The 16,496-nt window shown below is 41.7% G+C and overlaps 2 protein-coding genes across 3 annotated transcripts in view; one reads left to right on the top strand and one right to left on the bottom strand.

The window, feature by feature from the left end:
* nid1a (nidogen 1a) overlaps nt 1-16,496 on the bottom strand; it is a 36,305-nt gene that overhangs the window by 19,279 nt on the left and 530 nt on the right. The window contains exons 1-4 of one of the 2 annotated variants that reach the window (XM_042065977.1): nt 4,757-5,088; nt 2,223-2,525; nt 1,625-1,854; nt 949-1,268 (exon numbers count right to left, since the gene is read on the bottom strand). In XM_042065977.1, the coding sequence (XP_041921911.1) occupies nt 949-1,268; nt 1,625-1,854; nt 2,223-2,525; nt 4,757-4,960 (1,057 nt within the window). In that variant the 5' untranslated portion in view covers nt 4,961-5,088. Of the gene's footprint in view, nt 1-948; nt 1,269-1,624; nt 1,855-2,222; nt 2,526-4,756; nt 5,089-16,496 lie in introns of those variants that run through there. The other variant, XM_042065979.1, reaches the window with a different exon arrangement.
* On the top strand, nt 9,188-15,561 carry gpr137ba (G protein-coupled receptor 137Ba). Its single transcript, XM_042065981.1, has 7 exons — nt 9,188-10,039; nt 12,216-12,265; nt 12,420-12,642; nt 13,287-13,436; nt 14,260-14,388; nt 14,616-14,737; nt 14,980-15,561. Exons 1-7 carry the CDS (start codon nt 9,617-9,619, stop codon nt 15,089-15,091), a joined length of 1,209 nt encoding a protein of 402 aa, XP_041921915.1. The 5' UTR covers nt 9,188-9,616; the 3' UTR covers nt 15,092-15,561.

Below are 16,496 nucleotides of genomic sequence, written 5' to 3'. Positions count from 1 at the left end.
AAATGAATCACATTTGTATCAGTGTGTGTATGTGTATATTTAGTCATCATAACTTAGTCCACACTTAAACCAACACTATATAGTATTTTTTTAACTTTTAACCGCTTCAAACTCATTTTGATGATACAACAAATTTTTTATAAGAATGGTGTCTCTGTCATTGCCAATGCCCAGAACGCTAGGTATTACACTACGTAAAATACCAGAGCATGGCCCTTTTCAACGTTCAACGCACTGGATACAGCCTTTTAGCGTCATTTTACACAATGCAGGGTTCCATGAAAGTCTTTCAGACCGCCCTACACATTAAAAGATAACGCTATAGGGGTACTCAGTACATTGACGAGAAGGGATAAATATCAAGCCTCAAATTGTGTTACTTTAACAGGATCCTCTCAGTATGGCCCTCCAATAGGGTTCCTGTTGTTATGAACCTGCGGTGGTAGCGCAATGGCTAAGGAGCTGGGTTAGCATAAGTATAAGTATATGTATATTTACTCTTTTGATCCCGTGAAGGAAATTTGGTCTGCATTTATCCCAATCGGTGAATTAGTGAAACACACTTTCCGGTTGTGTAACCCTCCGGTTACAAGTCCGAAGCGCTAACCAGTAGGCCACGGCTGCCCCCAATGCAGTGCAGCATGCAGTAGCCTGAAAAGTTGTAAGTTCAAGTCCAGGCTTCCACCGTTGTGCCCTTGAGCAAGGCACTTAACCCCGAGTTGCTCTGGGGACAATGGGCCTTGCAATATGATTGACATGTGTAAGTCACTTTGGATAAAAAAAAGCATCTGCTAAATGAGTAAATGTAAATGAACCTCCTCTCCTTTGTGTCTCTATTCCTTGCTACTTCATACTCTCATATTTGGAAAGCATATACACAACACTACCTACCAGAGCACAGAGAGCGATTATTAACAGTGACTACATGTTCATCAGCTCACAGCTCACCATTGACCTGGATGTCACTGTCCAGAAGGGCGAGGTCATCCGTCTGCTGCTGCTGCTGGTGAAGCTGGTACTGGACAGGATGGATGGGCAGGGGACGAGCTGGGCTCTGGTAGAGGTCCACCTGCTCAAGCTCCTCTGCCACGGGGTGGTAGGTGGGGTACTCAACCACCTGCTGCTGCCCCTGCCTGGGGTAGTAGAGGCCAGAGTCCGCCAGGTCTTCGGGCGGAAGGTCGGTCACTTCCCCTGGTGCCACGTTTGTGAAGTATGGGTGCGTTCCTATTTCGTACACCCACACGCCGCGCTTTCCCGAGTTGGTCTTCCTGGTGGGCACACAATTAGCACTCAAAGTTTGGACAAAAATGCAGCTAAGAGCAGTTTTAGGGAAACGAGTTTGGTTGACAGACATCAGTGTTGATGTTTTTCTCTCACTCAATGTCAACTGACAAAAACAAATATTACAAAAGAAAACTCTCATAAATAGCTTTTTGCTGATGGAAATAAAAAAAGCTCCTTAGAAAAAGCTTCCAGTGCTTTGCAAAAGGTGTCACAGGCAGCCCATAATAATCTCAGTGTTCTTGCTTCCTGTGCAAACCGTCTGTGTGCTGTGTGCACCATCTGTGTGCTAAAAATACAATATCCATTCTTGGCGAGAACAATGTCAGCCTACTATACTCACTCTGAAAGGGACTGGACGGAGGCCTCCTTGTCATCAGTGGTGCGATAATACACCCCTTGTCTCGACCAGGACGAAGATCCTGTCTGCCCCTTACTGAAACCGGCATGGATCACTGAGCTCCTGCCGTCCGGGTTGTGGGTAGAGAGGAACTTCAGTCCATCTCTCGGGTACAGCAGGATGGCGTAGGAGGTGGACTCCACCGATGCAATCACAAGCTGGAAGGTGTTCCTCTACATATTGGGGGATTTAAAAGTCAATATGCATTTGCATGGCTTTCATGGTTAGAGATCATTGTTTGGTAAACACAATGCTTTCATGCGTTCATAAGGATTTCATGCATCCATTAGGGCTTTCTTGTATTTATGAATTCATAACGCTTTCTTGCACACTATAGTTTATATATTGTCTATTGTAATGCTAGAGTGACAACACCAACAGCCGGAACTAAATTTATTTGTATGTGTGAACGTACTTGACTATTAAAGCTGATTGATTTGCTTGATTTTACTGTTTGGCCTCACTGTCATGTATTCATGAGGCTTTAATATACTCATAAGAGATGTTAACACAGCTATGATTGTAAAGGGAACTGTCTTACCCTGTGATGTGGCCCAGGTCCTCGAGACAGGGCCTTGTGTGTGGTCATGTCCACCCAGGTGACGATGAAGACGTGTGTGGGGGTCACCTCATCATCGTCAGGGAATGCCCTGCTCACGTGGTCTCCCGCTAGCTGCAGCGTGGATGGGCTTGAGTCCTGACGGAAGTACACCTTACCCACCCCGTCACTGGTGTCCAGATCTCCCAGCAGGGCGGCGATCATGCCAAATCTGGTTGGCATCTTTCCCAGGTACTCTTCCTCTTTTGCTGGTGTTGCTGTGGCAATGAATCCATTGGTGCTCACCTGGAAGGAGCAATGTAATACAGTGTGTCACTGCTATATCTACAGTAGGCTATATACTGTATACCGCAGCCTTGGTTTGGGGCATGAAACACACTAGACTTTCACTGCTATATCTGACAGGGAGAGTACAAAATGTGCAGGTGTCACAGGACTAGATGCGCTGATTTTCATATAGCATATTTGCATATAGGACTTGTGGAACTACACAGTACTAACTGGTTCTCACATCTCTGGACAACCACATACAGTAAATAGATGGACAAAAAGCTAGACACAACAGCTTAGGAGGTACTGTCTCCTGAGGAAAGGCCATGTCTACACGTACAAGACAGGGAGACAATCATGAAATAGGTAATAGCCTTCCCTGATAGCTTTTTCCTCGCTGAAGCAAAAACAGTTCTATTCCTGGCTGAAGCTTCCTGTTTCTCTGGTAGATTGATGACATTTAGACACATCATCCGGAGCACTTCCTGTGAGAGGCTGGATGAAAGAAGAGTCCTCTCGGTCTTGCGCTCCCCTTTTAAATGCTAGTCCGTGTGAGAGGGAGACGATACGTAATATTTTAAAAAGACAATTCTCACAGATGTCTTTATGGGATTTTGAGAATAAGCTTGTCCCTCATAAGAATCCATACATCCATGTCTTTTGCTCTTGCGTTTCCATCTTTCATGTCTGGTCCACAAGCACTGCAGGCCACAGACTGTCTTGACAGGTGTTGATTTTACAGGTTCGGGCGCATTTAGCTCTGGCACAAAGTATGCACACAGCGATGAATCAGCTGAACTAAGCTTTGCCTGTGGAAGCAGAGTCTCTCTAGCTGGCTGGACACAGTTTGTCTGAGAAGACAGTTGGACACAAATGTCATGTTTATGAAATACTAATTGTGATTTAAACACTGCTAATTGTGTGTGTGGCTCTAGTTGGCTTCCCTCTGACACCTCAAATAGGTTGCAGGACATTCAAGGACAATGTTAAATGGCTTGGATTCAAGATCAGATTGGCTTCCTGGTAGACACTGAAAACATTATGAAGACGTATCAGTGCAGGATGTTTAACAGTACAGTGCAGATAGTTCCAACTTTCCACACATGCAGAATGTGGCCTCACACGGACAAGGTTCATCCTTTACACACACACAAGAAAGCAGTGCTTTTTCAGTAATGGGATGTCAGGGCTAAAGAAAAAAAAGGGAAATACTGAACCTTTCATTCATTCATCCATTAACCACATGCAGACACACTCTTAAAACGAATGTGTTGAAAACATTCAGATAGGGACAACACATTCATTTCAAGAGTGCATGTATCTATGTGCTCACATGCATTTTACTTATTACATTTGGAACTGGAATTCACACAGCTGGTCAACGTGATGGCATATGAATGAATAACTGCTGGTACACTTATGGCCACCAAGTACACCTACAGTATGTCCCTCTTGTTAAAAAAAGAAAAAGAAAATCATAGGGAATACAGATACTGCAGACAGACTCTTTCAGCATGCTATCAGGAACACAATGGAATGAAAAATAAAAAAATAAAATCAAACACATACTAGATGTTATAGAAGCACAGACAAAAACAATTTCGTATTGAGATGGAGGGAGAGGGGAATCTTTAGTTTAGTCTTAGTTGAGTGATAAGGTAGCACACAACATCCTTTTCTTACATGAGTTAAAAGTCTGAGTTCTGTGGGGGAGAGGAGTGGTCTGCACTTAGCATTCAGAAACATTTTCCACTAGGGCCCCAGAAATGTCTAGAGAGAACTCACCATCCCATCCAACACTTTGAGTACATCAAAATACAAACCAGGAGGTAAAAAATAGGGCATAAATGAGTGTGTGTTTGAGAGAGAATGAAAGAGAGAATTTACATGGAAAACAGACAGTGAAGCAAGAAATCTTCTGAATTGGAAATGTAATGGCATAGTAAGACATCTGTGTTTCTGATGAGGGCAACACATGAAGTGTTGTGCTGTGAAAGTAATTTCACGGGGGGGGGGGGGCAGAGGACCCTTCAGCTGTGCAGACCCAAAGAACAGTAAAGTGAATTGTATATGATCATGCAACACTACCTTTAATGTGATCAATCAAGCGCGCACACACACACACACACACACACACACAATCCACTAAACACATACTGATCTTCTGTATATCACTGGGAAAATATTTTCAACACCATGAAGAACTAACTGTAATCAAATTGCATATAGCATCTTGGCAAACTTACGTAGATCTTGCTGAACTTTCCATCGAAGAACATCAGTGGGTGATCCAGTGTAAATACGCGCGTCTGATCATTCCCTGAATCTAGCAATTCATCTCCTGCGCTGGGACCATAGGGGAACAGCTCCAGCCGGCTAATACCTAGAGTTGAGATTGAAAGATCTAGAAGCGTAACCCATATTAGCCAGCTTTGCCCGAGACAACCCATATTCAGACCGACGCACGTACTGTGACAGATAGTTTTAATGGAGTTTAAGTTATAGGGAGCCCCTTTCACGACTTGGCTCACCCCTGCGCAGGGCTGTGTTAAGCGCAGAGAAAACTTTTGACGAAGTTGTCAGAGGGTAGAACAGTCTGGGGCGGAGTTGGGCTGGGCGGAGAGATGCGAACTATCCTCTTCAACATTGATTTTTTCGGAGGTTGTTTCACCGCGAAATATTTTCACCAGAAACAGTCAATCTTTTAGCCAAGGGTAGGTCTGCATCGTGTTCAGGCATATGATATTGCTTGTAGGGTATGCCAGCAACAGGCCAATCTAGCTATAGCCTAGATTATGTAGTCATAGACTAGACTGACTTTAGTAGGCTATTTAGCCTATAACAATTATGAGTTAATCAAAAAACAAGACTATTAGGCCTATACTTTAACTAGTATTAAAGTCACTCTAAGACGTCTACCTGCTTTTTTGATTGTGACATAGGAAACAGGAGTTTCAACATAGCTTCCTCTGTGAAACTTCACAGCGCTCCAATTGATATACCAGATGTGCCAGATGTGTCCCCGCGCACTATGGCATTCGTTTTGGGTAATGTTATTCACAAACTCAGAGGATACGTTTATTGTTGCGCATATAGGCTACAGACTGTGCTCTGGTGTTTGCGTGTAAGCTGGATTTCAAAGAGAAACGCTCCTCCAATCTACGGGTTTGGTTGTCTCCCCCTTAGCATGGCTCAGTGCACAAAAATGGACCAAAGTGAGCAGCTATCATGCCTGCCCTATCCGGACTAGCGTGGATATTTTGCTTTATGCATCTATTTGGACCTATTCAAGCATTAGAACATATAATGCATAATTCGGGTCAATCCAAGCAGCATAAAGCCGACAGGCTCCACCAAGTCTTTCAAAGAGCCACTATTAAACAAACACTGGTGTTGTCCTTGGGTCTGGGGACCTGGACGCACTCCAAAAAGTCATCAGAGCATGACCTGAATTTGGCACACTGGGTGCCATAGGCCTAGGCCTATTTCATAAACTGAACAACAATATCGTGGGGCCATTGCGCATAATTGGAGAGCAGCTTCGAGGAAGACAATCTTTTTGATACTATAGGCCTACGTAGTAGCCTAGATTAGACGACATAATGGAATAACTGATTCCAACAACTTCAACTTTTCTGCGCGTGTGCTGTAAATAGAGTTTTTACTAATCATTCTTGTAAAGGAGAAGCCCCTGGCTGCAGCTTGTGATTTGAAGACGAAGTCAAAGTGTTTTGCGAGGGCGCCATCTTGTGGCAGCAAATCCGAACAAACACGTCAAAATGCATCAAAATGCCAAAATAACAGGTCAAGTAGGCCTAATCGTTCTGAAGCTTCATTGTATGACTGCGACATCTCCCAGCTGCCCCTATGGTTCTGTTCAAATTTGTCTTCAAAGCTTTTTGTAATTGCATTGAAGGATTCTGACTTTAAAAACTCTGATTAAATGTATCTCAGTGTAGACACATATTTCCACAATCATAATTTCATATTTAACAGTTTGAACAGCAGTGGTTTTGGGATGGAATGAGGTACAGCCTGATGCAGACCTTCAAATTCAGTCAAACGAGCGTCCTCTAGTGAACTCTATCAGTTATGTTCCATGTTAGTCAGATTTGAAATAGGTGATGGGGACACAGTGGAATTAACATATTAGGGCATTGTTAGCTTTGCATATATTAGCTTTTATTTTAAATGTATTTCTTACCTGTTGAGTACATTTAATTAATGTTACTGAACAGGGAATTTACTTGCTTTTAAGTGCATGAATCATAGGAATAAATCAACACGATCCCACCAAAAACTTCTTTTAAGAGCATGTGTAGCAGAGACACTTTCTGTAATAATAATAATCTGCCCTCTGGTTCACATTTGACCTTGAGTGTGTGGTTGATCAGGTCGTCTCCCGGGAAAATAGAGGAAACCCATTTGCCCACCATCTCAAGAGAGAGAGAGCTCTGATGTCACCAAGATCTGACTTCTGCCCCTGGTGTCTGTCTGTCTGTCAGTTTGTTGTGGTCATAGGGCTACACTTCGCCCCTCTGGCCTGAGAACATTTTTGACGTCAAACATGCCCATATTTAGGCAAATCTTTGGCACAGTGCAAGCCACCAACTTGGAGAGAGAGAGAGAGAGAAGAAGAAGGAAATATAAAGTTTGCCTCTGATTTTAGCATTATGCTTCCTTCGCCTGTACAGTATTGAGAGTTGTGACAGTATTGATAGCATATCTCACGTCAAGCACAGTTAATCTATTGACACTCCAGACTCTGATTAGCATGCAAATTACATTAGCTAATGGTCCTGGAATATATTTTCCTAAGTAGTATTTAACGAAACATTAAGTGCATGAAAGTGCATTAAGTGAAAGAAAGATTATGGTATGTAGATAAATGCATTAGATATATTACATATTACTGTATGAATGTGGCAGTATACAATTTGAGTTAGAATCTAAATACTAAGTGCCATTTTTTATTTTCTGTGCCTGTTTTATGAAACTAACTAGCGGAATAAAGAGATTAACGTGACGATAACAACCACAGAGGAGGGCTGGAGGTGCCGTTCCACAAAACATTTCAAAGGCCGTCACCAGTGGCCAGCCACATACATGAGAAAAAAAGAACAATCCGAGGTCAAAGGTCAAAGGTCAAGCTCTGTGACCTCCATTCCATGCATTTCTATGCATTCACATGCCCTTTGGACTCACTGTGCCGATCCCACCCCCTTTCTGTGTGTGTGTGTGTATTTGCAAGCTACATTTCTGCACTGGACTAAAACTTGCAACATCAGACTAGCATGTCTCCTAAAAAGGTGCTACCAAAAATACCCAAACCTGCATAATGTACTTTTAAAGGGACACCATGCAACGTTTTCGTGTTAATTAATCATCTTCGTAAGTCGGTATATGGTTAAATGACTCATTACGGGGCGAATGAAGGCTCTCTCACCAACCCCTACTGCCTGTAGGAAGAATATCCCACTTGCAAGATCAGTTTACAGCACAGAGGCAGGCTAACAAAACGCTAGAGATTGTTGCACCTTGACGGACCTTTGACGGAAGACGCAAAGAAAAGGAAAAGAGCTTCAGACCGAGCGAGGGGGAGTTTCGTAGAGAAAAAGCATCAGGCTTGCCTGGTGTCCATTTAAGAGACTTCCATATACTAAGCATCCCAAATGAAAAGGCTTGCCAATGGTGCACTGAGTTCACACACGATATTTTGAAGATATTAAGAAATATTGTCTTTGAACACTCTTTTCACTGCAACTTAGAACTCAATGATAATATATTATGATTTTGTTTTATTTGTTTCTTTTCAAAATACAAAACACTACATGACATACTTACTGTACATTTACAATGTGTCAGTTTTAAAGTTTAAATTTCAGACATGGTTAAAAACATGTTCAGATGTGAGGTTGTTCTTCAGATTAAATATTTTGTAGCACAATTTCTTGCACCACAATTTGTACCACAAGCATTCTTAGGGTTTTAATATGCTGAAAAAGATGTTCAGCAAGAGACATGCATTAGCATAAAAACACCCAGTAAAGCACAGACAGGATGCCGTCCCCGGGGCAATGCAATATTCTAACATAAAGGGTTCATTTCCTGAATGTATGGTATATGTGCTCCTGGATGTAGAACACAACTTTAAATAAAAACTGGACTGTAATATCCTGTATAGAACAACTATTGTCACTCCTGGAAGGAAAGTTAGAGAAAAGTGGCCCTATCAAGCAATGCAATCTTCTTTCATTCAGTAGGCAACAATGCAAAAATGGTTTGGTACATCTTTAATACCAGTCACCCAAGTCCAAACACCATTTTGTGCCCAAACAGTAATGGTAAAGATGGCTTCCACTCACAATGTATGGAGCATGAGCTGAGCAGGAACAGTAGTCCTACAGATTAAAAACAAATAATCAGGAGAGCCTGCGGGTGAGAAGATATAAACGCATGAAAAAGCCAGATGAAAACATCAAGAGTAGAAAAAAGGGAGACAGTCGACTCCAACGTAGGGTTAACGGTAGAGAGGAGTGCGTCAGCATGGTGCAAAGGATATGTGGGCCGGCTTTTCTCTCTCTCTCTCCTCCGTTGCTTAGCGTTCCCCTTACAATGCTGTTCTGCTTCCTGCCAGCTGTATAGAGATCATGTGGCCCCAGTCACGGGCACACACAAAGCTGCAGCAGGAAGTGAAAGCCTGTTTTCTTTGCTCACTCCTCCCCTCTCTTCTCCTCTGCTCTCCTCTCTTGTACGCTGCTTAGATTCACTCCCCTCCCACTCCCGAGCTCACTTTTCTATCTCTCTCACCTCTTTCCCCTGTCCTCCTGTCTTCATCCATCCCTCCTTCTCTGTCTCTCTCTCTTTCTCTCCTTCCCTCTCTCCTTCCACTGGCTGCACTGTGCTGCTGCATATCCAGCACCTATACTATCTTGTCTGTGGAGCTGGAGAGAAAAAGGGGGGACAGGGGGAGAAGGAGGAACAATAGCCCCAGCTGAAGCCGGACAGAGAGGCCCCTTCTTTCTCGCCTTCCTCTCCTTGGCAGGAGCCGGGAGAGAGAGGCGGGGACGATAGCAGCGGCAGCACCAGCGGCTGCTGCGACAACCATGGAGGCTCCCGTGCGGGAGACGGGGGCAGCGGTGGTGGCGGCAGCACCCGCAGTACCGGCGGTGGCAGCGGCGGCAGCCAACGAGTCCATGCCTCCCCCCACCCTGAGCCCGGCCGTGCCACCCTACGTGAAGCTGGGCCTGACGGTGGCCTACACCATCTTCTACTCGCTGCTCTTTGTCTTCGTGTACGCGCAGCTGTGGTTGGTGCTACGCTACCGACACAAGCGGCTGAGCTACCAGACGGTGTTCCTGTTCCTGTGCCTGCTCTGGGCCGCCCTGCGCGCCCTTCTCTTCTCCTTCTACTTTAGAGACTGCGTGACGGCCAACGCGCTCGGGCCCTTCGCCTTCTGGCTGCTCTACTGCTGCCCAGTCTGCCTGCAGTTCTTCACACTCAGCCTCATGAACCTGTACTTCGCCCAGGTGGGTCTGAGATGAGATGAGAGGGCCGGACGCTCTGAGACACCAGTGGTGTCATTGGGCGTCCTGGTGCTAGAGTCGTGCCACTTTTCAGGTTTTACCCCATGTAGCTAGTCTATTCTAACCTTTTAAAGATCTGGTAATGATATTTGTTATTTGTTTGTATGATAGTGGAATATGAGAGTAGAATGAAGGATATACCAGCTAATGTCTTTGTTGAAGGTCTCTCTTTAAGTGATGAAGAGAGAGATGCTGTGCTATGCAGAGGAGCAACTGGACTGGACCAGATAACTGGACTGATGCTGTAAAGGCACTCTGTATGTTATATTGTAAAGATAATTTCAGAAAGCCACAGACAAGGCCTTTCGAGCGGAAGCACCCGAGTTCCTTAAATACTAGACTTCAAAACATGAAATCTGAAAGTCAAAATCAAATAGACAAAATTGTTGGATAAGATTGCCAACAAATGTCACTGTTTGATGCATTATGGCAGTTGACAGTTAAAACAACAGGCTGGATTGGTTGCTGCTGTGAACGTGAGCTTTCAATTTCACTTTGTTGACATTGTCAGTGTGTATGTGTATTTGCAAGTTTGGTTTGGAACGTATATTGCAAACACAACTGAACACATGTTTATTTGCTTCCCATGCCCCAGGAGGTTGTGCCAGGGTTGTCACCTTTAACCTAACGCTTTGGGGAAAAGCGAAATATTATTCTAATGTGAATAACTGCTTCTGTCTGCTCCAGCTGGGGAATCCCATAGTCACATGGAATAATTTATCATAACATGGTTGCACAGTTTCTAACTAGTATTGGCTCCTATGAGTAAGTTGTCCATACAGTACAAGATCCTCAATTAGAAATAACAGCCCATATTCTGATCAATACAGAGATACTGTACAATGCAGAGCACAAATGTTTGGATATTTACGTCCGCCAGGAGGTAGGTTTTTGGTATGGTTTGTCAATCCGTCCATTCATCTGTCATTCTGTCTGCGTGCAGGATTATGCGAAAATCTACCAGCTGAATTTCCATGAAACTTGGTAAAAGGTGTAGCCATGTCCAAGGACGAACCCATAACATTTTGGAGCAAATTCGACTTTAGACAACATTAGTCATTTATTTTTGCTTTTGCTACTGTTGTGCCATATGGCATTCATTCATTTCTTTAGTGACAGTTGATGTTTTCATAATATGGAATTAATGAACTGATGCAACAGTGAAGCGTTTTCAAATCAAACTGATTGCCTGAAGGCGATGTACATCTTATGATCATAATTGGACAGAGTTTATGTCGACATACAAAAAAAACAAGTATACACCGATATCTCAGGTTTTACTTGCATAGACCAGAGCTGTATTGCCTTGCCCTGGGTCTGTACTCTCTCAATGCCCTTCTAGCGGTCTCTGTTTTCGGTGGCACTCGAGTGTAAATAGGCAGCTAATAGATTGGTAGATTTCTGTCAGGCTGCAAATCTGTTGCTAGTTTGTAGGTTTCCTGTTTAGCTGTCTGCTGAGAGTGCAGAGGATGCAGTAAAAGTGGCGGGGGCAGGTGGGTGTGAAAGCAGAAGTGAAACGACCTTTTCTGCTTGCGGTTTCTGACTCACAATAAACATCGTGAGCAGTTAAGGCTGTTCTGACTACAGTAAAGGGCCATTTTTCAGCAAAACAGTTCTGTTCGGGGAGTAATTAAGATAGTGAAACTTTCTGATATTAATTGGTAATGGGTTAAAAAAATAATGAATAAAAGTACTTTGGTCATACAAACTACATAACAAAAAAATAATGAATAAAAGTACTTTGGTCATACAAACTGTTACATAAACAAACATAACATACCAAGCAAAATCCCACTTCTTATTTTATGACTTTATAATGGGAAACTGACAAAAATCCAGAGCAGGATATCAAGTAGAAAGGAAGGAAGCATGGATATCAATGTGATTCCTGAAAAAAAATACAAGCCCATATCTGCAATACAACACTATTCTCCAAACATTTGTTCAGTTGTGATTTTCACTGCCTCACTACAAAACTCACTCTGAGGCAAACAATGCAATCCAAGCCTTTAACTGCACAATTTAAGTTTTATCTGTGTTTACACAATATCTGACAAAGCCCTACAAAAGTCTGACGTTTGTTATAAACTGAATCATTTATATGTGTCCTCTCCAACAGGTTGTTTTCAAGGCCAAGTCCAAGTACTCACCGGAACTTCTCAAGTACAGGTAATAGAAAAAGACTTCAAATTCTATGGTCATGGTCTTACTAAACACAAAACTATGGTCTGACTAAACACAAAATGCTAAAATCAGCTTCCTAATTCAGCCGTGGATGTCTCTTGATCTTTTACAACCTCTAACCTGTCTGACTCTCCTACAGGCTACCTCTGTATCTGGTGTTTCTGTCCATCAGCTTACTTTTCCTGGTGGTGAATCTGACCTGCGCTCTCCTGGTTAAGATGACAAACACAGAGACCAAGACCATTGTCCTGGTGCGAGTGGCCATCAACGACACACTCTTTGTCCTCTGTGCTATATCGCTCTCTTTGTGTCTCTACAAGATCGCAAAGATGTCCCTAGCAAACATCTATCTGGAGTCTAAGGTGAGAATGCAACTCCGTCCTGATATACAGATGTCTGCTGTTTTCTGAAAACCATTTATGTTTACTAAAAACTGAGTTTGGTTTCATGATTTGTTGCATAAGGTGTGTTAGTCACAAATGTGGAATTAGCCCTACTATCATTATAGGTATTATACTCTACATATTTTTGTTGATAATAAACTTTGGATTAAAGTTTCTGTTAAATATGTCAAGTCAATTTGTGAAAGTGACCATCACATCTGTAACAAATATTTCATCTCCATATGGAGCTGCTGTTTTATGTGCTTGTGGAGCAGTTCTGAAAATAGCCGTGAAACGCAAGGGGTTGCTGTGAGAATGAAGAGTGCTCTCCTCTCCTCATCACTGACATGCTGGCTCATTATTTGAGAGGGGTTGCTAGGCAACAATGTGCTAGTCCTGCTGAGTTTCCCATATGCACGTGTAAGCAAAGTGAATCAGACTACAACAGTTTGGTAGACATTTTGTTACCAGGAGAGTAAAACAAAACAACAAAAATGTTCAAAATGCTTCAGCTGGTAGACTGTAAAAAAAGGACAAATAATAAAAGTTCATAACTTCGCTTGTGTTTTTTGTCAACAGTTGTTTTCAAATGCTGATTTGAATACTTGTTTCTGTCTGTGCAGGGAACGTCTGTGTGCCAAGTGACTATAATTGGAGCAACAGTCATTCTGCTTTATGCATCACGTGCTTGTTACAACCTGGTGGTCCTTGCTCTCGCCAACATCAAAAGCATAAACTCTTTTGATTATGACTGGTACAATGTGTCAGACCAGGTATTGAGCATATCAGTTTTGGCCTTCTGTCATTCAATTCTAAGTTCTTTAGCTGGGAGACCTTAAAATCCTGTATTAGCCAATCATAGGGTTTTTTACACCTCTCAATTTGCAAATGAAATGATCACATTGCATAAGACTTAATTAAGAATAAGTCATTCTGCAACAAATTGGTATTTTTTGAAAGCTAGTATTGGTCATTTTTTGTATTGGTAATTTTTCTGCAAGCTATTTGGGCATTTGAAATATCAGTAATAACATATGGGCTATTTGTACAGTAGGATTCAAGTCGTCTGCCCTTAAGACAGAAATGTTGGAAATTGAACGTTCTAAAGAATATCTGGGTTCATTGAATTCAACATGGAATTTTACAACCTTACATTGTTGCGGAACAGAATCTTCTATTAGAATGTTCAAAACTGCCCTGCTGAAGGGTTAATGCACCATTACATCTGTGATGACACTCCGATTTGCATGCATTCAGAGTAGAGCCACTTGAGGTACAAAGAGTTTGGTCCAAGGCTAGATGATAAACATTTAGTGGATATTGGCATAGGTGTTTTTGTCATTCTATCAAAACAGTTATTTCTTCACATTCTATTGCTCTTTGAACATTCTTGAGCACTTTTAACATTTTAACCTCTGGTTAAATTATAATTAATACAAATGTATTCTACATTTTTACATCCTTCACTTCAAAACAGAACCACTGATGGTAAATTGCTGGTTGATGTATTGAGTTGTAATTCAATATTATTGCATGAGGTTGTGTAATCCAGGTTTAAATAATGTTTCAAACTGAATGCATCCTGTTTTTCTTCAGGCGGATTTACACTCCACCTTAGGGGATGCGGGATACATTGTGTTCGGCGTGATCTTGTTTGTGTGGGAACTGCTGCCTACAACTCTGGTGGTTTTTTTCTTCAGGGTTCGGAGGCCAGCTCTGGACAGAGTAAGCAATCCTTCTCTTAAAGGAAATTTCACCCCATGTCAATATATTGGATCAAGGACATTTTGCTGTTAAATTGCTGAATGACTTGTGGTAATTTCAGATTAGATTCACTTTAACTTTCATTGCATGCTAGATGCATCAAGTTTTATGTAATCAGAAAATGTAATAGCAGATCAAATATTTGATAGGCTAAAATGTTTTGTTGTTGTTTATCTTGGGTCTCTTAGAGTGCTGCCATCATCCCTGGTCATGTCTTCTCATCAAGGGCTTATTTCTTTGACAACCCCAGACGTTACGACAGTGATGATGACCTGGCATGGAGCATTATCCCACAAAATATTCAAGCAAGGTACACAGGAAATGGCTATAGACATTTATTCAGAAATAGTCAAAACACTCATTGCTAATGCCAGCGACCTAGCTATTTACCCAAAATCTTTCAAGCTCTGCTCACAAAATTCACAAAAATTCGGACTATTATTTTCACCCCCTTAAATGTGAAGGTAATTTTTTTTCATGGATTTGCTAAGACCAACTTTTAAATGTTAGAGTTGTTGGGTCTCTGAACCAATCACTCTGTATTTCTGACAGCTTCACAGCAGACAACTATGACTGGGGCAGCCAGACAAGTGGCTTTGCTGCCTATATAGGTGACGAGGACTCCCAACTGGCTCCACCCCCTGAGGAACTAAACCCTTACTAACACCCTCCATTGGGCCTCTCAAGGACACAAGGAGACAAGGGCTAGGTGTGGATATTGGACAAGGCCAACAAACTCAAATATTTTGCAGTAGCCTACAACTTTTGTAATGTAGAGTTTAAAGCCAGTAATAACCAAGAACAATTATTGTATTTTTGTGCAACGAATGGTGCATATCTCATCACTTCTGACTTCACTGTATGTTTTGTTAGCATGATCATTAATATATTTCTTATTGTTAATGTTATGGGTTGTTCAATGTATATATATTTTTTCTATTGATTGTTTGAAAATCCACTTTTAAATTAATTTATTATGAATAATTATTTGAGGTCTCTCCTTTTTTACCCCCTCTTCTAAATTCAATGTTTAAGGCGTCATATTGTTTCCCTGTGTGCAATTCTGTGTGTATATGATATGATAATACCTGTACACACCTAAGAAGATGTGAATAAAACCTACTTTATAAGGAAGTAGTCTTTTAAGACTTGGATGAGAGTGGTGGGTTCCGCCAACTCCTTAGAGAATTCTAAATGAAAGATCAATAGACTACCCAGACCATAGACATATATGACCCAGACATTTCAACATTTGAAAAAACACTACAATGTACCAACATACATTTCCAGACATTTTGCTGAACTTTCAAATCCTGACAGAGACAAATATCTAAAGCACAGATTGATATATATCACTGATATCTTTATGAGTCTCGTACTCTACTGATTTACGTAATACAAGGAAATATTTTTCTTTCCCCGTCCCCTTTTCACTCATTGTTTCTACGAACATCCAAATTGAAGTATGAAGCTTAGCCACATGTATTCATCATATAAAGGTAGACATTTTCTCACGTGGCTATGTGTGGAAAATATCAGAGGGTTTGTGCATTGTGAATGCATTTTTACATAGGAGGGGAAAAGGCATGACAGGCAGGCTACTGTTTCAGAAACTAGCACCCTGATGACACATCATCACATAATCTTTTTTTTTTTTTTTTTTTTTAAATGAACATCATTAACATATTGAAAAGAGTGTGAACCGAAAACTAGGCCAATCTGTAATAACTTCATCAGTGATATGGAGTAAAAATGGACTGAACACTAGGCCTACAGTAGCCTATACAGCCAGTCAGCAATTGTGTCTGAGGGGTAGCCTACCGAAGGCAGGACTGGTGAACTCATGGAATTTTGAAGTTTATGGATTTAGATAGCAAAAACCTTTAGTAAATTATTATTCTATGCCTTTATCCTAGCAGCTTATTATTGATACAAACTGTGCCACTATCCTTTTAGATTAGTACATTGTATGTGTAAAACGAGACTATGTATACTGTATTTCATTTATTTCACCTAATCTAATCTAAGCATTACACTAATATTGGCACCTGATCTCTGCATTTGCTTTT

The sequence above is a fragment of the Alosa sapidissima genome, chromosome 16, assembly GCF_018492685.1.
Source record: "Alosa sapidissima isolate fAloSap1 chromosome 16, fAloSap1.pri, whole genome shotgun sequence".
In the NCBI taxonomy this organism is placed as follows: domain Eukaryota; kingdom Metazoa; phylum Chordata; class Actinopteri; order Clupeiformes; family Clupeidae; genus Alosa; species Alosa sapidissima.
This window is presented reverse-complemented; position numbering and strand designations above follow the sequence as displayed.